This window comes from Arachis ipaensis, chromosome B4, assembly GCF_059453495.1.
Source record: "Arachis ipaensis isolate K30076 ecotype BB chromosome B4, ASM5945349v1, whole genome shotgun sequence".
Classification (NCBI taxonomy): Eukaryota; Viridiplantae; Streptophyta; class Magnoliopsida; order Fabales; family Fabaceae; genus Arachis; species Arachis ipaensis.
This window is the reverse complement of record NC_142439.1, coordinates 12,189,994-12,214,596: the sequence shown is the minus strand read 5'-3', so window position 1 is coordinate 12,214,596 and position 24,603 is coordinate 12,189,994. Positions and strand designations below refer to the sequence as shown.

The 24,603-nt window shown below is 34.4% G+C and overlaps 3 protein-coding genes across 6 annotated transcripts; 2 read left to right on the top strand and 1 right to left on the bottom strand.

Annotated features, from left to right (window-relative positions):
* The first annotated feature begins 9,893 nt into the window (after window positions 1–9,893).
* LOC107638939 (uncharacterized) lies at window positions 9,894–12,496 on the top strand. 3 transcript variants are annotated; one of them, XM_016342335.3, is made up of 6 exons: window positions 9,894–10,173; window positions 10,590–10,742; window positions 11,021–11,114; window positions 11,203–11,285; window positions 11,730–11,883; window positions 12,119–12,496. In XM_016342335.3, the coding sequence occupies exons 1-6, from the start codon at window positions 10,018–10,020 to the stop codon at window positions 12,352–12,354; spliced, it is 876 nt and encodes a 291-aa protein (XP_016197821.1). In that variant the 5' UTR covers window positions 9,894–10,017; the 3' UTR covers window positions 12,355–12,496. The 3 variants fall into 3 exon arrangements, with proteins under 3 accessions (XP_016197821.1, XP_016197823.1, XP_020976408.1); XM_016342337.3 differs by having other exon boundaries at window positions 9,901–10,173; window positions 11,980–12,244; XM_021120749.2 differs by having other exon boundaries at window positions 9,978–10,173; window positions 10,574–10,742.
* On the top strand, window positions 12,174–20,679 carry LOC107638941 (annexin D8-like). 2 transcript variants are annotated; one of them, XM_088485685.1, is made up of 7 exons: window positions 12,174–12,313; window positions 12,717–12,851; window positions 12,959–13,104; window positions 16,370–16,591; window positions 16,719–16,931; window positions 17,588–17,677; window positions 20,384–20,679. In XM_088485685.1, exons 2-7 carry the CDS (start codon window positions 12,779–12,781, stop codon window positions 20,591–20,593), a joined length of 954 nt encoding a protein of 317 aa, XP_088341811.1. In that variant the 5' UTR covers window positions 12,174–12,313; window positions 12,717–12,778; the 3' UTR covers window positions 20,594–20,679. The 2 variants fall into 2 exon arrangements, with proteins under 2 accessions (XP_088341811.1, XP_088341810.1); XM_088485684.1 differs by having other exon boundaries at window positions 12,217–12,350.
* On the bottom strand, window positions 20,669–21,993 carry LOC107638940 (uncharacterized). Its single transcript, XM_016342338.3, has one exon. It carries the CDS (start codon window positions 21,527–21,529, stop codon window positions 20,891–20,893), a length of 639 nt encoding a protein of 212 aa, XP_016197824.1. The 5' UTR covers window positions 21,530–21,993; the 3' UTR covers window positions 20,669–20,890.
* Between the last annotated feature and the right edge of the window lie 2,610 nt (window positions 21,994–24,603).

Sequence of the window (24,603 nt, the reverse complement as noted above, 5' to 3'; positions counted from 1 at the left end):
CTCTCAGACGAGGACGGCAGCGAAGGTGCGAAGCTTTGCTCTCACAGACGGATGACAACGGCAAAGCTCTGCTCTCACAGACAAAGGACGACGATCGGTACGGGTAGGTGTTGGAGAAGAAGCTCGATGCTCTCCCTACTCTCAGTGTCTCACTCATTGGAGAAGAAGATTAGGGTTTGATTTTCAAATTGAAAAGTGATTGAGTGAAACACTGAAACTAAAACCGTAGGCACAACACACAAAAGTTATGTATATATTTATTAATTTTTATATATTTATATATATACTCTAGGATGGGTACGGGCGGGTTCACCCTGATCCCGGCCTGGCCTCGCCCCGTTGGTGCACCCGTCCAGATGAAAACCCTCCCCCGCACCAGGTGCGGGTTATTACTCGCCTCGACCGGGTAGGGGCTGGTCGGGTACTCCTGCATCCCTAGTTGGTGGCATTGGCGTTGAAGAGGTGAAAGAACTTGTCGGGATTGCGCTCCGATTTGAGTTTGTCGAGGGCGGGGGCTAGCAAGGATTTTGATGGAGAGGTGGCGGCAGTTGATTCAGAGATAGCTGCAGATGCGGTGGCGGTTGCAGCAGGGAAGAAATGACAGAATCTACGAGTGAATCGCAAGAAAAAAAGTAGATGAATCAATTTAGGGTAGAGAGAGGATATCTATGGAATTATAAAAAAATTTAATTATTGATTATTTTTATCGAGCAAAACTTATCTTGTATGGATATAACTTTAGTTTTAATTTTTTATGATCAATTTCGTCAATGTTCGAATAATTCATGAACAAAAATGGCTATTTACTCTATTTTCTATGTATACCTATGTAAATAATTCAACGAATTAACACAGTAGAAAATAAATGAAAGAAACACCATAATTCATCAATTCTTATATATACTAAAAGTTTCGATAACCTTGTTTGGCAAGATACTTTCATCTGTTGAAAATTGGTTAATTAATCCTTTTAATTTTGGACAAAAGAAACCAATCTTCAATCTTTTTTTTTTGGTAATTATCAATCTTCAATCTTTATTAAATTGAATTTTATTTATGGACCAAGTCCAAGAAAGGACCCAAATTCTGAAAGCATGTTTATTGGGTCCAACAAAAAGATCAGAAAGTAAATGGAAAAGTTTTATCCAAATATCCAATCTCTATAAATGTGTCCAAAACCTAAAAGTACATATTTTAGACATTTAATTAAAAGTAGAAAAAGAAAAAAAGGACGATATCTCAAATTATTTGATACTAAATTATAATGATAAATTAGAATGTAAAAATAAGAGATTAATGTTGCGATAAGGATGAAAATGGATGACCATGAGCAGATTATCTTTTCCATGCTGAATGGCTACATTATCAAAATCCTTACATTTAATGATAGTTGAAAATAATAGCCTCCTTGCATGTATAAATAGACAACCTCAATACATGATATGGACACATCAATAAAAAGCATTTCTTCTCTCTCTACGAAGTTTTTCTTTCTCTTCATATTACAAATATAGTATTAATATATAAATCAAAGTTATTATGGTAGGATGATATTAATATTAGTGAATATTAATACTAGAGTCTTTCATTTATATTTCTTTATTTTATCTTCCTTATTTAGTTATTTTATAACACGTTATCAGCATGAGACTCTGATCAAATTTTTAGGAAGACTCAGGTAACAAATTTTTATTATGTTGAAGCTCTCTCATCTTGAATTTAATGCTCTTGATATATCTGGAAATAATTATTTATCATGGATACTAGATGTTAAAATCCATCTTGATTTAATGGATTTTGAAGATACCATTAAGGCTGAAAATAATGCATCCCAGAAGGATAAAGCCAAAGCCATGATTTTTCTTCGTCGTCATGTTGACATATGATTGAAAAATGAATATCCCACATTAAAAGATCTTGCAGATCTGTGGAAAGGCCTTGAAGAAAGATACAATCATCAAAAGACAGTGATACTTCCTCAAGCCCGATATGTTAGAGAAAATTTTTTCGACCTTCCATACCTCGATTGTGTTCCTGCAGCAGCAGTATCGAGAAAAAGAATTTAAAAATGTTCTTAGTTAATTTCTTGCTTTCTTGTTACTGAACGCCAACAATGAGTTGCTCTTAAGAAATCATGAAGCGCGCTCAGCTGGCGCCGCCTCATTTCCTGAAGCAAATGCGGCAAATTATAACTCCAGAAGAGGTAAATGACAAGGTTTTAATAACAAAAAAAATCATGGAAGGAAAAGGAATTATGTTCAAAACAGAAGATCTCACCAGAAGTGGGATAAAGAAAGAAACAATGGGCAAAGTAAATCAATTGAGGATAAATGCTTCCGTTGTGGTGGAAAGGTCCATTGGTCACGTACCTGTTGTACCCCAAGGCACCTAGTTGATCTTTATCAAGCATCCTTGAAAAAAGATGACAAAGGAAAGGAAACAAATTTTGTTTCAAATGATGAAAATTCCACCACTCATTATAATGTATCTAATTTCTTTAAGGATTTTGAAGGAAATATTGGCTATTTGATCAATGATGGAATAGTTTGATATGTGTATGTGTTTGTTAAGTATTCATGTGAATAATTTTTACTGTGCATGTACTTTTGCTCATTTTATTATTATTATTATCTGTTTTTTTTTTTTGAAGAAAAATTGTAAAGACATATTCTGAAGATATTTGCCTTGCGGATAGTGCAAGTTTGCACACTATTCTTAAAAGTATTATATATTTTATCCATCTTGTGCCAAAAGAAGAGTATGTTAATACTATTATTGGCTCAGGCAATGTGATTGAAGGCTCCAGAAGAGCTATAATTTTGTTTCCCGGAGGAACAAAATTCATAATAAATAATGCACTATTGTCTACCAAGTCTCTAAGAAACTTGTTGAGTTTCAAAGATATTCGCCGAAATGGATATCATATTGAGACAATGAATGAGGAAAATCATGAGTATTTATGTATCACAACTCATGATTTAGATAAGAAAGTTATATTAGAAAAATTGCCCTCACTTTCATCTGGGTTATATTATACCAAGATTAGTACAATTGAATCACATGCCACTGTAAACCAGAAGTTTACTAGCCCAAATGAATTCATAACTTGGCATGATAGATTGGGTCATCCGGGAACAACCATGATGAGGAGAATCATTGAAAACTCTCATGGACATTCACTAAAGAACCAGAAGATTCTTAAAACTAGTGAATTTTGTTGTGCTGCATGTTCTCAAGGGAAGTTAATTTTAAGGCCATCACCAGTAAAGATTGGATTTGAGTCTCCTGAATTCCTAGAAATGATTCAAGGTGATATATGTGGACCTATTCATCCACCATGTGGATCTTTTAGATATTTTATGGTCCTGATAGACGCATCTTCGAGATGGTCACATGTGTGCTTATTATCTTCTCGCAACCTGGCATTTGCGAGATTACTGGCTCAAATTATTCGATTAAAAGCACAATTTCCAGAAAATCCAATCAAAGCAATTCGTCTTGATAATGCTGGTGAATTTACTTCCCAAGCTTTTGATGCTTATTGTATGGCTAATGGAATAAGTGTTGAACATCCAGTAGCTTATGTTCACACACAAAATGGGTTAGCAGAATCGCTTATTAAACACCTCCAATTAATTGCTAGACCCTTGCTTATGAGAACAAATCTCCCAACCTCGGTTTGGGGCATGCTATTTTACATGCCGCAGCACTTATTTGTTTGAGGCCAACGAGTTACTATCACTTCTCTCTTATGCAATTAGCTTTTGGCCAACAGCCAAATGTCTCTCATTTAAGAATATTTGGGTGTGCGATATATGTTCCCATTGCACCACCTAATCGCACCAAAATGGGACCCCAAAGAAAATTGGGGATATATGTTAGATATGATTCTTCCTCTATAGTGAGGTATCTTGAGATACAAACTGGAGATGTGTTTAAAGCCCAGTTTGCGGATTGTCATTTTGATGAATCAAATTTTCTAACATTAGGGGGAGAGAATAAGCTTCCTGAAAAGGAACTTAATTGGAATGCATCATCGTTGATGCATTTAGATCCTCGATCAGGGCAATGTGAACTAGAAGTTCAAAAGATTATACATTTGCAAAGAATAACAAATGAATTACCTGATGCATTTTCCGATACAAAGAGGATAACCAAGTCGTATATACCAGCGAAAAATGCCCCAATTCGAATTGATGTCCCAGTAGGACAAGCAGCAACTGAAGCAAATACACGCCAGAAGCGTGGCAGGCCTGTCGGTTCCAAAGATAAAAATTCTCGAAAGAGAAAAGAGGTAAATACGATTCCTGTTGAAAAAGACATAGTAAAGACACCTGCAGTTGTCCAAAATTCTGATATAGTGTTAACGCCAGAAGACGTTCAGGTACCTGAAAATTGTGAAAATGATGAGATCTCAATAAATTATGTCTTTACAGGAGAGAAATGAGACCAAAATAAGACAATTGTCAATGAAATATTTGCATATAATGTGGCATTAAATATCATGCATGAAAGTAAGGATCTTGAGCCAAGATCAGTTGAAGAATGTCGACAAAGGAATGATTGGCCAAAATGGAAAGAAGCCATGAAGGCTGAATTAGACTCACTTGCAAAATGTGAAGTCTTTGGATCTGTAGTCCATACACCTGAAGATGTAAAACCTGTTGGATACCGATGGGTATTTGTGAGAAAACGAAATGAGAAAAATGAAGTTGTGCGCTACAAAGCCCGACTTGTGGCACAAGGTTTTTCACAAAGGCCCGGTATAGATTATGAAGAAACGTATTCCCCTGTAGTGGATGCGATAACATTGCATTATTTGGTCAGTTTATCTGCATATCATAAACTGCATATGCATTTAATGGATGTGGTAACAGCCTATTTATATGCCTCATTAGATCGGGATATCTATATGAAAGTCCCTGAAGGACTAAAGATATCTAAACCATCCAATAAATATTCGTAAAGGTTATACTCAGTCAAATTGCAAAGATCTTTATATGGTCTGAAGCAATCTGGACGAATATGGTATAATCGTCTTACTAAGTATCTGGCCAAAAATGGATTCAAGAATGATGATATCTGTCCATGTGTTTTCATAAAGAAATTTGCATTTGGATTCATTATAATTGCTGTGTACGTTGATGATTTAAATATCATTGGGACTCCTGAAGAGATTCCAACAATTATAAAAATTCTAAAAGAAGAGTTTGAGATGAAAGATCTTGGAAAGACTAAATTTTATCTCGACCTGCAGATCGAGCATAAGAAAAATGGGATCTTTATTCATCAAACAACATACACAGAAAAGATCTTAAAGAGATTTTATATGGATAAGTCGCATCCATAAAGTACCCCAATGATTGTAAGATCTTTAGATGTGGAAAAAGATCAATTCCGTCCTAAAGAAGAAAATGAAGATATCCTTGGTCCTGAAGTACCATATCTTAGTGCCATTGGAGCGCTAATGTATCTTGCTAATTATACAAGACCCGATATATCATTTGCTGTGAATTTACTAGCAAGATATAGTTCCTCTCCAACCAGAAGACATTGGAGTGGAATCAAACAAATTTTTCGATATCTTCATGGAACGGTTGATATGGGATTGTTTTATCCCTATGGATCCAAGTCACAACTAGTTGGCTATGCAGATGCCGGATACTTGTCTGATCCACATAAAGGGAGATCTCAAACAGGATACCTGTTCACATATGGTGGTACAACTATATCATGGAGGTCCACGAAACAGACGATAGCAGCAACCTCATCTAATCATGCTGAAATACTAGCAATTCATGAAGCTAGTCACGAGTGTTTTTGGCTGAGAAGCCTGATTCAATATATTCTGTCATCATGTGGATTGATTAATCATAAGATAGCTCCAACTGTCCTATTTGAAGATAATACAGCATGCATTGCTCAACTTAAAGGCGGATACATCAAAGGTGATAGAACAAAGCATATTTCTCCCAAATTCTTCTTCACTCATGATCTTCAAAATCAAGGAACAATTGATATCCAACAGATTCGCTCAAGTGATAATCTGGCAGATTTATTTACAAAGTCACTCCCAAAATCCTCCTTTGAAAGATTGGTACATGAGATTGTGATGCGCCAATTTCGAGACTGTACTGATTTGATGTCGGCAAGAGGGGGAGACTGTACTCTTTTTTCCTTGGTCAGGTTTTTTCCCATTGGGTTTTTCTTGACAAGGTTTTTAATGAGGCAGTCCCCATCACTAAAGGATATTGTACTCTTTTTCCTTCACTAAGGTTTTTTTCCACTGGGTTTTTCTTTAGTAAGGTTTTAACGAGGCAATAATCCTTAATGGTCATCCAAGGGGAGTGTTGCGATAAGGATGAAAATGGATGACCATGAGCAGATCATCTTTTCCATGCTGAATGGCTACATTATCAAAGTCCTTACATTTAATGATAGTTGAAAATAATAGCCTCCTTGCATGTATAAATAGACAACCTCAGTACATGATATGGACACATCAATAAAAAACATTTCTTTTCTCTCTACGAAGCTTTTCTTTCTCTTCATATTACAAATATAGTATTAATATATAAATCATAGTTATTATGGTAGGATGATATTAATATTAGTGAATATTAATATTAGAGTCTTTCATTTATATTTCTTTATTTTATCTTCCTTATTTAGTTATTTTATAACAATTAATTTATTTTTCTCATAGTTATCAGACTCGGCTCGACCGAAAACCCAGTCATCCGGTCATTTGGCCAGATCGAGCCACTCGTTGAACCGGATATGTAATGGCCCCGATGAAACCGAATTCGACCCGACGGGTTTTCATGAAACCCAGTGTTTCGGTCCAGTTAATTTGACCCGGTCCGGTTTTTTTTTTTAAACCTGAAATGGCGTCTAACACACCCCCACTTCTCTTTTCCCTTTCAACGAAACCCTAATGCCCAAATGCAAAATCTGAGACTCTGAATGTGAGTGGAAGTGTGGAACGGTGGAAGCCCCCCTCACCCAGCCAAGCTCCAGCCTCGCCTCTGTGGTCTATGCTCTCTCCGTCTCACTCGCTGGCTCCTTCGCCTCACCTTGACCTCGTCGCTCTCTCATCTCTCCCCTCAGCTCGACAGTCGTCACTCTCAGTCTCTCACAGCCTCACTTCGTCGCTCTCTCAGTCTCTCATCTTGTCCCCTCACCTCAGTCACCGTCGCCGTCCCGTGCCCCTGCGTTCTGTTCGTCGGCGGCAGAAGCAGACGGAACCAGTCAAGCAACAGCTGCTCCCTCCAGTGGTGGTGGTCATCATCTTGTGTCGCGGCAGTCACGGTGTTGGAACCCGTCAATCAGGTGAGCTCCCTTCAAGTTTTCTACTCTGTTCTTTCACTAGAATTGATGTTGAATCTGGTGGTTATTACTGTTGTATTTGGTTTTAGAGTTGTTGAACTGGAGAGAATTAGAAACTTAGAATTGTTATTGAGTCTGGTTAATGTTGCTGATATATTTGGTTTGAGTTGTTGAAATGGAAAAAATTTGAGTTAGAAACTTAGAATTGTTATTGAATCTGGTTAATGTTGCTGTTGTATTTGGTTTTAGAGTTGGTGAACTTGAGAAAATTTGAGTTAGAAACTTAGAATTGTTATTGAATCTGGTTAATGTTGCTGTTGTATTTGGTTTCAGAGTTGGTGAACTTGAGAAAATTTGAGTTAGAAACTTAGAATTGTTATTGAATCTGGTGGTTATTACTGTTGTATTTGGTTTTAGAGTTGTTGAACTGGAGAGAATTAGAAACTTAGAATTGTTATTGAGTCTGTTAATGTTGCTGATATATTTGGTTTGAGTTGTTGAAATGAAAAAAATTTGAGTTAGAAGCTTAGAATTGTTATTGAATCTGGTTAATGTTGCTGTTGTATTTGGTTTTAGAGTTGGTGAACTTGAGAAAATTTGAATACTTGCTGGATAACAGAGTTGCTTGTTGGATAATATTTTAGTTTAATACTTGAATATTGTTGCTGGATGATAATGTTTGAAACTTTGAATTGAATACTTTGGTGGTTGTTGCTGTGTTGCTTAAAAACTTATTTAGGTAAATTTTTTGTTGTTGAAAATCTTTTATTTCTTTTGCTAGAATTTTAAAAATGTCTTCATCTCAAACACCATTAGAAACGCCACCATCTCAAGAACAAGCATCATCAGTAACTCCTTGGACTTGATTTACCGATTGTATTCTTCGTTCGTCCTTGTTGATTTAAATTGAGAACATATTTTATACTAGAAACCACTTTATTATCTTTTTTAGATCATTAGTTATGTTTAAACATTGATATTAGATTATTAATGTTTGTAAAGACTTGTATTTTAAGTTATAAGATATTATTTTAATTTTATATAATTTTATATTTTTTTAATTATGACCGGGTTAACCTATCTACAAGAATAAGGGGGATATACAAAGTTGCGAAAACTATAGAGGGATTAAGCTTATGAGTCATACTATGAAGTTGTGGGAAAGGGTGATAGAACGGAGTTTGAGAAAAGAGACACAAGTAACAGAGAACCAATTTGGATTTATGCCAGGCAGATCTACCACTGAAGCGATATACATATTAAGAAGGATGATGGAGAGGTATCGTAGTAATAAAAGGGATCTACATATGGTGTTTATTGATTTGGAAAAAGCGTATGATAGGGTACCAAGGGAGGTCTTATGGAAGGTTTTAGAAAAGAGGAGAGTAAGGATCGCATATATTCGGGCAATTAAAGACATGTATGATGGGGCCACAACTAGTGTGAAGACCCAAGGTGGTGTGACAGAGGAATTCCCTATTGGTATAGGATTACACCAGGGATCATCCTTAAGTCCATACCTTTTCACATTAGTCTTGGAAGTACTCACAGAGCACATCCAAGAGCTTGTGCCATGGTGCATGCTTTTTGCCGATGATATCGTCCTTATGGGAGAGTCAAGGGAAGACCTAAATAAGAAGTTGGAGTTATGGAGAGAAGCTCTAGAAGTGTATGGTCTGCGCATAAGCCGTAGCAAGACGGAATATATGGAATGTAAGTTCAGTCTGAGAAGGGAAAATCCCAATATAGAGGTGAAGATTGGAGAAAACACCCTACGAAAAGTTAAAAGTTTTAAGTATCTTGGGTGCATCATATAGGACAATGGAGAGATTGAACAGGATGTAAATCATAGGATCCAAGCAGGTTGGTCAAAATGGCGGAGTGCATCTGGTTTTATATGCGACAAAAAAGTGCCTTTAAAACTTAAAGGTAAATTCTATCGCACCGCTATAAGACCGGCTATGCTGTATGGTACGGAGTGTTGGGCGGCTAAAGGGGAGCACGAACATAAGCTGAGTGTGGCAGAGATGAAGATGTTGAGATGGATGAGTGGTCATACGCGATTGGATAAAATAAGGAATGAAGATATAAGGGAGAGAGTTGGAGTAGCACCCATTGTGGAAAAGATGGTTGAATCGCGTCTCAGGTGGTTTGGACATGTGAGAAGAAGACCGATAGAACATCCAGTCAGGAGGGTGGATGAGATGGAAGATGGACAAAGGGCGAAAGGCAGAGGAAGACCTAAGAAGACTATCCATGAGGTGGTCAAACGAGACCTACATGTAAACGGTCTCTCTGTAGACATGATACATGACAGAGCACAATGGCGTCGTTTGATTCATGTAGCCGACCCCACTTAGTGGGACAAAGCTTTGTTGTTGTTGTTGTTGTTTGTTTTGACCGGGTTAACCGGGTGAATCAGTGACCCACCGGTTGAACCAATGACCCAGTGACCCGGTCATATGACCAGGTTGATTATCGGTTCGGTTCTGATAACTATGATATTTTTTTCTATTTTACTAAAACTTAATTTATTTAATATTCTAAAGTATTAGAGACCCATTACAACAGCACATGCATTACTGATTCTAACGACGTTGCCATGTTCCATGACAAAGTGAACAACAATTTTCATGGTTATTAACAAGCCACGCTCCTTCAACATTTTTCAGCTCAAGCTTTGATTTGATGCAGTTGTCGACCCAGAACTCTTTCATGGCATCGTCACGCGCCACGCGAGTCTTATCACTCACCCGAAGGCCCTTTTCTTCTTCTTCTTCTCTCAAATTTGATGCTGGGGTTTCCATGGTTCAGGGAGCTTCCAGAGGAATTGGCCTTGAATTTGTGAGTTCTTTACTCTTTCTACATTCCCCATATTCTCAAAATTTTACCTTTTTATTATCTTACTATTTTGCTCCCTTTATGTTATTGATAATTCTGTTCTTATAATATTGTGTTGCTATTTAAATCATAGTTTTAGTATTACTTGTAAGAATTGGAGTTGTTTTACTTTTACCGTATGTATAAGAGTTCTGGGTTTAGAAATTGTTTTTGTATAAAAAATTATAACTCATCGGTGTTGTTTTCCATCAATTGCTCCCTTTGATTTGTTCTTTGCTTTTGGACCAATTCGGCAGTTTCAGCATGAGAGAATTGCCCTATTTCTTTAGAATAGACAAGTCCTTCCACAATTCTCAGCTTTATCAGGTGAATAATCTTGGGTGCATAGTAACACTGCCTTCAGTTTCTGTCTTGTACAGGTAAAACAGCTGCTAGAGAAAAATGATAAAGGGCATGTTGTTGCTACTTGCCGAAATCCTGATGCTTCAACAGGTCTTGCCCAGCTCAAACATAAATTTCCTGATCGTCTAAAACTTTTGCCCTTGGATTTGACTATTGAAACTTCAATTCAGGTCATACGCATGCATATGGAACATTCCACATATCCATCCTAATCTATCATCAATAGAAAATTATTAAATCTACTTACCTTTCCCCTTAGTCCAACCTTAATGGATTAGGCTGGCATCTGGTATGTGATGGAATTTTCAGTTCCCCTATAAGCCTACTTGCTGACGAAATTATCGAATTCATATCATCTTTTAGGCACTATGGTGGCTCACTTCTAGATCTAACTAATTCCAAAACAGAATAAGTTGCTAAGCTTTGTGTTTCATTCATAATATTTCAGGCATCTGCATCGTCAGTTAGAGAGACATACGGCCATCTAAACCTTCTCATTAATGCGTCTGGCATTCTTTCCATACCTCAAGTATTACAACCAGGTAATGGTTTTTCTTTCATTCTTTGGTATTGGACTTGAAATGGAAGCTTCCTTTTGTGACTCAGGCAAAAGCTGATTTTATAATACAGAGACATCACTCAACAAATTGGAAAAATCAGCCTTGATGCTTACGTATGAGATTAATGCCGTCGGTCCCATCTTAGTTATCAAGGTAACAGACATAGTTACATTTATCTGCATGCAATTACATTACTAGTGGCTTTGAGAGAGCATCTTTGTTGAAGATCATTGCTATTAACAGAAGTTCAAGATTGATAAGGACCTTTGGAGAACCACACCACAAAAGCTAGCTATTATGTTGGAGAGTTCTGTTCAAGGCCTTAATAGACGATTAAAAGTTTAAAACTCATTCTTGTTCAATGTAATCCAAATTGACATGGATCAAGCAACACCATAGTGTTCTGTTTATCATGGGAGGATTTCTTTTAATAGATTCATCAAGGCCATTTAAGAAATAAAGATTTGAACTATTTTATCCAATGACAGCAATCATTATATCTGTCTAGTCCTGTATTTTATTTATTTCTTTCCATTATTCAGTTTTATGAACATATATTCTGAAATATGCTATTATTCTTTGAATTTAAAAAATCAGCACATGTGGCCTCTTCTAAAAGTTGGAGGTGGCTTTGGCACTGAAAGAAGTACTGCAGTGGTGGCCAGTTTGAGTGCAAGGGTTGGATCTATTGGGGACAATCATCTTGGTGGTTGGCACTCGTATCGATCTTCAAAGACTGCACTCAATCAATGTAAGACTTCTACTTTTTATTTTATTTTTTTAAATTCTTAAATGATCATTGTCATGGGATTTTCAATATGATAACTCTCTTAGTCTCATCATGCAGGTATGTTAAGATTCTACACAGATGTAGCAGATGAGTTGCTAGTTGTAGTTCTTGTTTTTCAGTGCCCTTAAAGTTGAATTTGAAATTTCCAAAACTGTTTGAATGGCAACCTTGATGAACTTTATATTTCTGTTGGCAGTGTCAAAGACGGCTGCGGTTGAATTTGCAAGAAAAAAGGATCCAATTGTCTGCATTTCACTGCATCCCGGCACAGTTGACACCGATCTCTCGAAGCCATTTCAGAAGAATGTTCCAAAAGAGAAGCTCTTCAGCAAAGAGTTCTCAGTGCAAAAGCTGCTAAGCATCATTGACAATGTCAAGAGTAATGACAATGGCAAGTTCTTTGCTTGGGATGGCCAAGAAATTCCTTGGTAACCCATATCAATTTTTTTTTTAAAGATTTATTTAAGTATAAGATGTAATAATGATATCAGTGACTAGTGTTGAATTCATTGATTCATTGATTATTCCTGAACATATGCTTTTGGTGAATATCAATAACACTCTTGTTTCACAATAGTATAATGCACTTGGTTCATTGTTTCACTACATTAACATTGTTTAATGCTAATTCCGTTATCATTATTTATTAAAAAAAAACTTCCCTTTGGAGTAACATTTGCTTCGGTTAATTTCTTAATTGAATGAGAGGATAAAACCTTAACATGTACAGTTATTAAGAAGATTACTTCAATATTCTGAAACAGCTTTATAGCTTTCTCTCCTATAAAATGCAGAAATGGGAACTTAACCATTTCACACAAATCTTGGCATTGAACAAAGATAAGAAACAAATCAAATGGCTACTCTTGTTGTTCCCAAAGATTCTTCTCCAATTGAAGATGCTGAAACTATCAAGAGGGCATGCAAAGGTTTCATCATTCTGCAATTCTGTTCTTTCAAAATCTCAATTGTTGCAAAATACATATAAATCTAATAATTATTACCATGCTTATTTTATTTTGTATAATATATATAGGATTAGGGACTGATGAGAGAGCCCTGATATCCATATTAGCACATCGAAATGAAGCACAAAGAAAACTTCTTCGGCAGGCTTATTTAGATCTTTATCACCAAGATCTTATCCAACAACTTAAATGTGAAGTTTCAGGAAAATTTGAGGTAATACAATCTTACACTTTGTACTAGGAATCATCCTTAAACTTTCTTGCCAAAATTAAAGGTAATGTCGTCTATACTTCTATATCTATATTATATATAATGATAGTAAAGGATCTAAAATATATTTTATTATATTTAATCTATAGATTTTTTTTTTTTTACTATTTTCAAGATTTAAACCCAAAATCCCTTTGTTAAATTATTACTTTCCATCTCATCATTACTATTTTTTTTCAGGCGGCTACACATCTATATAACCATATAACCATATAGGCCTAAGCCCAAATTATTTCAAGCGCATTAAATGCTGAGTGAGAAACACGCGCCACACAAAAAACCTCTCGTTTTCTCATTCGCGGTTCATTATGAACGAACGTTACATTTTCAACACGAAACCAATACCTCAAAAAACTCACTCTCTTCGAATCTCTCTGAACATCACTCAAACTTCAATCACAATCTTTGCGGAAACCACTGCTGTAAACGAATCGGAAGAAAATTTCGCAAGCAACAACCAGAAACAAATGAAAACAGCAACAAAGACTACAAAAGGTATGAGAAAATTACTGTTCACTCAAAATCTTGCAATGTCGCGTTTCGCCTAGTTTCATTTCAATTTTACTAGTTTGATTTGCTTCGTTTAGTGGACTGAACTATTGTGAATGATTTTTACAATATAACTAGGGCTTTAAAATATAGTTGCTTGTTCTTATTGGTTTGGATAGTTTAATTAGAGCTCTGTTAGTATCTTCAGTACTTATTTTCCATCGAAAAACACTATTCTTGTTGATTGAAAATTGATAATGAAGGATTAACCACATGAACGTATTTCGGTTCGGTGGCTTTTGTGATTTTGGTTCTTTGCATGAAAGATTTTCGGTTCGGTGGTTTGTTGATGTATTGAATGAGTTTTGTTTAAAAAAATTTACATTAGAGACAAGTCTTTCACTTTGATAATCCATACTACTGTAATAGTATTTTTGTTAATTGAAAGCTGATAATCATTTATTAACTAGATGAACATTTTTCGGTTCGGTAACTTTAATTTTGGTTCCGTGCATGAAGAATTTTCGGTTAGGTGAGTTGTGGCATTCTGATTGACTTGTTTAATATACATATGGTTGTGGTTGTTGATGTATTGAATGAGTTTTGATTAGGACAATTTACATTAGAGACCACTCTTTCACTTTGATAAGACATATTACTGTAATAGTATTTTTGTTGATTGAAAGCTGATCATCATCATTTACGAACCGAAATCAGCTTTCAATCAACAAAAATACTATTACAGTAGTATGTCTTATCAAAGTGAAAGAGTTGTCTCTAATGTAAATTGTCCTAATCAAAACTCATTTAATACATCAACAACCACAACTATGTGTTTGTTAAACAAGTCAATTAGAATGCCACGACCCACCAAACCGAAAATTCCTCATGCACAGAACCAAAATAAAAGTTATCGAACCAAAAAATGTTCATCTGGTTAATAAATGATGATCAGCTTTCAATTAACAAAAATACTATTACAGTAGTATGGATTATCAAAGTGAAAGACTTGTCTCTAATGTGAATTTTTTTAAACAAAACTCATTCAATACATCAACAAACTACCGAACCGAAAATCCTTTATGCACATAACCAAAATCACAAAGGCCACCGAACCGAAATACGTTCATGTGGTTAATCCTTTATTATCAATTTTCAATCAACAAGAATAGTGTTCTTCAATGGAAAATAAGAACTGAAGATACTAATAGAGCTCTAATTAAACTATCCAGACCAATAAGAACAAGCAACTATATCTTAAATCCCTAGTTATACTGTAAAAATCATTCACAATAGTTCAATCCACTAAGCGAAGCAAATCAAACCAGTAAAACTGAAATGAAACTAGGCGAAACGCGACATTGCAAGATTTTGAGTGAATCGTAGTTTTCTCATACCTTTTGTAGTCTTTGTTACTGTCTTCGTTTGTTTCTGGTTGTTGCTTGCGAAATCTTCTTCCGATTTGTTTGCACCAGTGGTTTCCGCAAAGAATGTGATTGAAGTTTGAGTGATGTTCAGAGAGATTCGAAGAGAGTGAGTTTTTTGGGATATTGGTTTCGTGTTGAAGATGTAACGTTCGTTCATAATGAAGTGCGAATGGAAAAACGAGAGGTTTTTTGTGTGGCGCGTGTTTCTCACTCAACATTTAATGCGCTTGAAATAATTTGGGCTTGGACCTGTATGGTTATATGTTTATATGGATGTGTAGCAGTCCTGATAATCTTAATGTTAACTCATTCTTCAATGATTACTAATCCTTTTTTTTTTTATGATAATTTGGTTATATTATAAAAATAAACTATATAAGATAATAAATAAGGGTATGTTTGGTTTAGTGTTAAAAACACAAGAAGCACGTTCAATCTTTTTGAACGCTAGAATTTTTTGTTTTGCAAATTTTTTTTCTCTAAATGCAAACATCAATTTACATTATTGTATTTTTAATAGAATTTTTAGTATTTATTGTTCATATAAATTTTTTAATCATTTTGGTTGATATATATATATTTTTTTATAGAATTTTATTATTATTTTATTTAACTTTGTATAATTTTTACTATGCCGTTCGTAAATTAATATATATTTTATTTATTATTGTTATTTTTTAGAATATAAGTTATTGATTTTAGTAGAAAAATTAATTAAATACAAAAAAAAGTACTAAAGAAGAGTACTAAAAAATTATAACTTAAAAAAGTACTAAATTTTAACATATAAATTTAAGTTGTTTTAAAAAAAATATAATTAAATAATGTTAAAATAATATGATTTTAAATTATATAAATTCATGTCATTTTTTAATAATTTTTATCTAAACATAATTTTGAATAGAGGAGTGTTAGGGGCTAGCAACTTTTGTGTTTTGTAACCATCAATTGACCATCAATAATGTTTTTAATGGTGTGAGATTACATCTAATGATGGGAGATCACTCACTTTTCTTTTGATGGTTAAGTGCTGGCCACAAAACACAAAAGTTGCTGGCCCTTCAACTTTCTCTTTTGAATAATGAAATCCAAACAACATTCATTTTACTATAATTCACCTTGATACAAAATTACCAAATATAAATTATGTTAACACTGACTTACTTTTTATTAAAATCAAGTTTGTAAAATCAATTTATACAAACTCTCATTTACAATCTTTAATCCACCAAACACACATTAAAAGAATTTACCATGGGGTAATTTGAGCTGAGTTCAAAGTTTATAAGCAGAGAAGTTTATGCCATTGGACAATGGAACCAGCTGAAAGAGATGCTGCATATACTAAAGAAGCATTGGAGAAAGCAACACCAAATTATTATAAAATAATTATTGAAATTGGTTGCACTAGAACTTCAGAAGAGCTTTTGGCTATAAAGCGTTCATACCAATTTCTATACAAACACTCCCTTGAAGAAGATGTGGCCTCTCACACATTTGGTGACATTAGGAGAGTATGTGGACTACTATTCTTTATCTTGAATATGAATATGAATATTTAAAGCCATTCACCTTTTTGTGTTCTTTTTTTACCTTAACAATTATGATCCAAATTATGAGGTCTATGATTTTTTCATGCAGTTGTTGGTTGCAATAGTAAGCACTTACAGGTATGAGGGACATGTGCTTGATGAGAGTGTGGCTATTTCAGAAGCAAATATTATTCATCAAATAATTGAAAAGAAGGATTTTAGCAATGATGAAATCATTAGAATCTTAAGCACAAGAAGTAAGAAGCAGCTGTGTGTCACTTTCAATTCCTTTAGGAACATTTATGGCTCAACAATCACCAAGGTAATGTTAGCTTTAGTTGTTTGACACAAAAACAATGGGGACAACGACACAAAATTACATTATTTTTTAAATGGATCTTATATTGGTGTATTGCATAAATGTGAACTAGAAAGGTGAAATATTAACTATTATAGATCAGGGCATTTCGGTGAGGCGAAAAAAACTTTTTGATGGGAATAAAAAGAGAACAAAATTTTGATCAGCTCTTTCTCACAAAAGTGTTACTCTGCGTGTTATGATGTCCTTCATTAAAATCTCCTTGCAATTCACATGGATTTTCACTCCTACTGAAAAGACTTTTCACCCCTCTCCCAAAAAAACTCCTCATTGAATTGCATGTTTTCATATATGTGTAAATCACACGTGAGAACTATTTTATGGTATATACTATATACACTATGGCTCTTCCATATCTAAATTTTTCGGTCCACACAATTAATCAATTATATCTAGTTTAGTTATAATAGACAAAGCTTCAAATGAGAGTAGAATGAGGATATAATGGAAATGCAATTTCATTAATCAACATCATTAACACATCGAAATACTATGCTCAGGTTCAGTATAAATTATTATATATGAGTGATTGGATAACCTTATTATTTGAATTTGTATTATGAAAGTTAATACAATGGTGTGTCATTTGGTAATTGTAGGGATTAGTAGCCAGTCCAAGTGATGAATACTTAGATGCATTGAGAACAACTATTCGTTGCATTAAGTACCCTCAAAGATACTTTGCCAAGGTAATTACTAAACTCATTAATTAATTACTTTTGGCTCAATAACCTTTATTTAACTTAGTTGTTTGCTACGGTACGATGATAAATTCATACGTATCGATACGTTTAAAATATAGACAAATAACAATAAGACATGTGGAATTTATTTTTCACGTCAGCATTTAATTTTTTCTTTTTTCTTTTTTAAATATATAGTATATCACCACTTTTATTAAAACACCCTTTTAATTAAATAAAAATAAAAAATATTTATTTATTTAATTTTATAAAAAGACTTAAACATCCTTCCTTTATTTGATTAGACAAAAATACCCTTTTAAATTAATCAAATTTTAGAATTCAATTAATCCTAATTTTATAGTTTCAAATAATTGAAACAACAAAACAAAAAATCAAAATTGTTCTTCATCTGTGTTAAACATATTAAAAAAATAAAAAATCAAAATTGTTCTTCGTCTAGCTTCAGAAACCTTCAGTATTCTTCATCTTCTTCTCTCCTCTTCCTATCCTCTCTCTCTGTCTCTTAACCGTTTCCAGAAGTCTCCTTCTCTGGAATCCGTCCATCGGAAAGTTCAGAAACTTGCCGTCGTTGGAAGATCGACGCTTCTCCGTCGTTACCTCGGGGTTCGACTCTAGGGTTCATACTTTGGGAGCTGAATCGTGGAGAAGGATTCAGCACTTTTCCTCCCCTCTGAAGCACACTAAAACGGCAAAACCCTAGCAATAATTGACTGCATTGAGCTCGGTAGCTAGCCACCCACGGAATTTAAAGAACCTAAAGGAGAATGAAGGCTAAACCACTCAACTGGGCAAACGCTGCGTCTTTCTCCTCTATGAAAGTTCTTTGAATGCCCCTTCGCCCTCCATCGTCGAGCCCCGTCCACCCGTCGTCGTCCAACGCCTCTCCTCTATGGAGGGCGAAGGGGCATTCAAAGAACTTCCATAGAGGAGAAAGACGCAGCGTTTGCCCAGTTGAGTGGTTTAGCCTCCCTTCTCCTTTAGGTTCTTTAAATTCCGTGGGTGGCTAGCTACCGAGCTCAATGCAGTCAATTATTGCTAGGGTTTTGCCGTTTTAGTGTGCTTCAGAGGGGAGGGAAAGTGCTAAATCCTTCTCCACGAATCAGGTCCCAAAGTATGAACCCTAGAGTCGAACCCCGAGATAACGACGGAGAAGCGTTGATCTTCCAACGACGGCAAATTTCTTAACTTTTCGATGGATGGATTCCAGAGAAGGAGATTTCTGGAAACGGTTAAGAGAGAGAGAGAGGATAGGAAGAGGAGAGAAGAAGATGAAGAATACTGAAGGTTTCTGAACCCAGACGAAGAACAATTTTGATTTTTTATTTTTTTAATATGTTTAACACAGATGAAGAACAATTTTGATTTTTTGTTTTGTTGATTCAATTATTTGAAACTATAAAATTAGGATTAATTAAATTCTAAAATTTGATTAATTTAAAAAGGTATTTTTGTCTAATCAAATAAAAGAAGGATGTTTAAATCTTTTTATAAAATTAAATAAATAAATGTTTTTATTTTTATTTAATTAAAAGGGTGTTTTAATAAAAGTGGTGATATACTATATATTTAAAAAAGAAAAAATTAAATGCTGATGTAAAAAATAAATTCCACCTGTTAAATGTCTTATTATTATTTGTCTATAATTTAAATGTATCGGTATTTATAAATTTAGGGTGTGTTTGATTTTGCGTTAGAAGGAAGAGAAGCACGTTTGAGTGCATTGAACGCTTCCTCTTTTGTTTGGATACCTTTTGTTTTTAAACGCCAACGTGATTTTAGGTTCTTAACATGCGTTTATAAGAAGCTAGAAATTGTAGCTTCTGCGTTTAGATAATCACGTTAGGATTTGATTTATTTTGTTTTATCAATTCTACCCTTTACTTCCTTGTTTGTAGTCCATTTTTATTATATTTTTTTATTATATTTTTTATTAAATTTTTACTTTTGATTTTGTATAAAAAAATATTTTTGTTTGACTTTATTAAAATTTATAAGTGTAATTCTTGTATATTAATTTATTATTATAATTTTGCTATAATATAAATTATTGATCCCATTAAAAAGAACAAAATAAATAAAAAATTAATTATAACTAAGAATAAAGTCATAAATAATTAAAATTTATAGTTTAAAATAATATTAAAAACAAGAGTACTGAGAGTATTAAAAAAATTATAAGTAATATAATTTAATAAAGTATATTTTGATATATTTTTCATATATTATTTTTGTTTTTGATATAAAAATATATTTTGTCAATTTTTATATATTATTTTTATTTTAGTAAGTAAATATTAATTTTATTATAAAATTAATTAATAATATTTATTAAAATATCTAAATTAAAATGATAGAATAATATAAAAAATTTATTTATCTTAATGTCTATTTTAGTAATTTTTCATTTAAAAGTAATTTTGAGTAGTATAATCCAAACAATATTTACTTTCCTATAATCCATTTTGATATAAAAATTACCAAACATAAATCACTTTAACACAAATTTATTTTTCATCAAAATCAAGTTTACAAAATTATTTTTTATCAAAATCAAGTTTACAAAATCAATTTTATGCAAACTCCCATTTACAAACTGAAATCCAAACACATGAAATCCAAACACACACTTAATCATGTACCGTAGCAAACACCTTTAACTTAAGATGTGATACAATGACTTTTATTTAGGTGTTACGCAATGCCAAGAATGAATTGGGAATTGATGATGATGGTGTTAGCCGAGTTATAATCACCCGTGCAGAGGAGGATCTAAAAGAAATCAAGGATCTCTATTTTAAGAGGAATAATGTCACCCTTGAAGATTTTGTAACTAACAACATATCAGCAGATGGAGATTACAAGAATTTTCTTCTTGCTTTGTTAGGAAGTAATTTCTAACTATCATCTAGGACCAGCTTTAATATTGAGAGACAAAATTTCTGATATGTTTCAGAAAATAATAACAATAAGATATAAACTAATAAACTCTCTTAAACTTAGACCATGGTTGGTTCATGTTTCTTTTTACTGTTATAGTGAAAATTATTCATTATCGTTCTAAGTCCTTATTATGTTCATATAACTTTTGTATTTGAGAACTAAAAAACACATTATCATCACATTTCAATGAAAATGAAGCTATGGAGGCAAGTGATGAATGATTCTACAACCAAAAAGAAAAAAGAGAATTGGGAATCAATCCAATACAACAGTGGCACCCAAATCTTTGAGCTTCTGGAGAATGGGATCAGCTTCGTCCTTAGTGAGACCCTTCTTCAAGACGCAAGGAACCTTCTCGACCAAATCCTTCGCTTCCTTAAGCCCCAAATCGGTGAAAGCCCTAACTTCCTTTATGATCTTTATCTTCGATGCGGCGTCGTATTTCTCCAGCTTTATATCGAACACCGTCTTCTCCTCCGCCGCCGCTCCCGCACTAGCATCCGCCCCCGCACCACCAGCACCTGATGCTGGGCCAACTGGGCCGAGATCCGCGGCTGGGCCAGCGAATCGGTCGAGGCCCAATTTGAGCCTCCAGAGGACGGAGAAGTCGTGGCGCTCGAGCCTGTCGAGACGGAGGAGATCGTCGGCGATGCGCTCCAGCTTCTGGGAGCGTGTCTCCGTGGAGACGTGGCGGCGCGTGGAGATGACGGAGGAGGAGGGTTTGGGGGGGAGAGTGAAGAGCCTTCTGAGGGACCTCAAGCTGTGTGACATCTTCACCGAGGCTTTTGGGGTTTGGAGGCTCAACGGCAACAAACAAGGTGGCATTGAGTGAGGGAAGGCGTGGGAATTAGGGTGAACCTGGGCTATTTTGGGCTTTTCAGACCAACCCAACATGCCCAACCTTTTTTTTTCCTAGCATTTTTAGATCCAAAACACATTTTATTTCATCTTCTCCTTTTCACTCTTTTAATCATCACAATATTACAGATAGAATTAGAATAAGAAGAGTAGATCAAAGGTAATGTCGATGCTTGAATCAAGAAAATGTGATTGGATCATACTGGAAGGGTCTTAGCAGGAACAGAAAGGCTCTTATCTTGGCAAAAAAAACATTCAGTTAGAAAATGTGATTATTGAATCAGATAGTTTGAATCTTACACAGGCAGTGAAATCCAGAGGAGCTATCTTGGAAGACATTTGGACGCTGTTTGATGTGGAATAACATGGGTGTCAAGAGAGGATAAAAAAGGAAATGCAGAGTTTAAATCATCCCCCAGGAAGACTTTTGAGCAGCAGAGTAAGCGATACCCGAAAACCACTTTTGAAACCTGTACTCAAAGGGGTCCTGGAACCATGGTTCAACCAAGGTGGTTTCAGGTCTCACGCGCAGGTGGAGATGGAAACGTAGTTGGGGCTTGGAGCTTCTGTTTTTGAGTCTGGCTAGGGTCGCACACGGATCGGATCGGATCGGATCGGATATAGCTTAAAATTCTATCCGATCCGCACACTGCACTCATCGGATCGGATATGATATCCGCATTTTTTTAGGCCGAATCCGATCCGATCCGATCCGCATACTTGCGGATGCGGATCGGATCGGATCGGATATCGGGTATATCCGCATAATTAAAAAAAAAAACTATTTTAAGATTCTATTTGACTATTTTTACAAAAAAATCCAAAAAATTCATTTTTTTATCTGTTTAAGCCTATTTACTCCTAAAATATTATCAATAATAGTTCTTTTGAATAACAAAAACAAAATAATAACACAAGATTTAAGTTTAATTATTCTAAGTTGAAGTACAACATAAAAAATTAAAAACAAAATATCATAAAATTCATAAATAACACACTAAAATTCATATCACATTAGGGTTTATTTTCTTAAACTATGTTATTTATATGTGATATGCGGATATGCGGATTTGCGGATCGGATCCGCAGATATCACTGCCAAATTCGCAATCCGATCCGACTATAGTGCGGATCCGATCCGATCCGATCCGATGGCTCTGCGGATCGGATAATATCCGCAAAATTCGGATCGGATGCGGATAATTACCGCGGATATGCGGATATTATCCGATCCATGTGCAGCCCTAAGTCTGGGTTAGGTTTTTGGGCCGGGTCTAAAGATATGACAAATCATGAATATTTTGAATTTGAATTTTACTTTAGAAAATAAAATATAATATCTCATCATTTATTTTATAAATAGAACAAAAAAAATGAATTTAGATTTTCTAAATTTTGAATTTTACTTTAGAAAGTAAAGTAAGATCTATGACCATTTATTTCATAAGTGGGACTAAAAAAATATGAGAGAAAGTATTCAATAATAAGAGATGTTACTTTATTCTCTAAAATAAAAATTTAAAATTTAAAAGATTCAAATTCAAAAAAAATATATGAGAGAGAAACTATTTAAAGGTCAGACATCACATTTTATCTTTTCGAGTAAAAATTTAAAATTTAGAGAATCTAAATTTGAATATTTTATATTTCATTTGCTGTTGGAAATTTCATTTTAATTAAAAAAAACTACTATTTTTCAAGGTTTTTTTTCATCATTAATATTCTAAGGTGATGACAAAGTAACTTTGACTGCAAATTGAGTTTTGCTCACCAATAACTGAGATGCTGTGTAAAACATTTGAGATCCCAAAGTACAATGCTAAAGAATCAAATATGTTAGGTACTAGACAAATGACACAGCAAAATATAGAGATGGAAAATTAGAAATTTGTATAAAATATGGAAACAATTGAATAACTTTCTTTGAGAATTACAACTTCTCTCTATTACAAGGAGACTACAAAACACTCTCTCTTGACAAAAGGAGAACACACTTCTCTCTATATATATATAGAAGAAAACTACTCAAAGAAATATTATGTTATTCTATCTGGATGACTTGATTGAAATGAATTAAAGAAAAACTCAATTTATAGGTGAGTCTCTTCAATATGAACTATCCGTCAATTAGAGGTATATAATTCTTCTCTTTTTCAACCACTAAAATTCTAAGGTTATAAATTAAGATTGTTTATTACCTCTCATTTTATTTAGTTATTGTTTATTTATATATTTTCTAAAATTAGCTTTACTAATTTTCACAATCTCCCACTTAAAACTAATTTTGATAAATTTTCAAAATTCATGTTGCTCATGTATTCCATAGGCCGTATGAGGATCTACACCATTCAAACTTTTCTGTGTTGATTGGTTTTGTCATGGCATCTGCTAGGTTATCTTTAGTGTGAATCTTCTGCATATCAACACTTCCTTCTTCTACTACTTCCCGAACAAAGTGATATTGTACTCCAATGTGTTTTGTTCTTGAATGAAAGGCAGGATTTCTTGCAATGTGCAAGGCACTCTGACTATCACAATACACAGAAATCTTCTGTTGTTTGTGCCCGAGTTCTTCTATCAACCTTTGGATCCAAATAGCTTCCTTGCATGCTTGTGTAGCTGCCATATATTCAGCTTCTGTAGTAGATAAAGCTACAACAGTCTGTAATTTAGATAGCCAGCTCACAGCTCCTCCTGCAAGTGTAAACACATAGCCTGTAGTAGATTTTCGTTTATCAAGATCACCTGCAAGGTCTGAGTCGACATATCCATTGACAATGAATTCTGATCCTCCAAAACATAATGCAACATTTGAGGTTCCTTTGATGTATCTCAAGATCCTCTTAACAACATTCCAATGCTCTTTACCCGGATCTGCCATAAATCGACTTACCACCGCAACTGCTTGAGCAATATCTGGCCTTGTACAGATCATGGCATACATAAGGCTTCCCACCGCTGATGCATATGGTACTCGAGACATTTCCATCCTCTCTGCTTCACTACTAGGGCACATACTTGAGGATAATTTGAAATTCATAGGAAGTGGGGTTGAAATTGGCTTACATTCTTGCATATTGAAGCGTTGCAAGATTTTCTTCAAATAATTC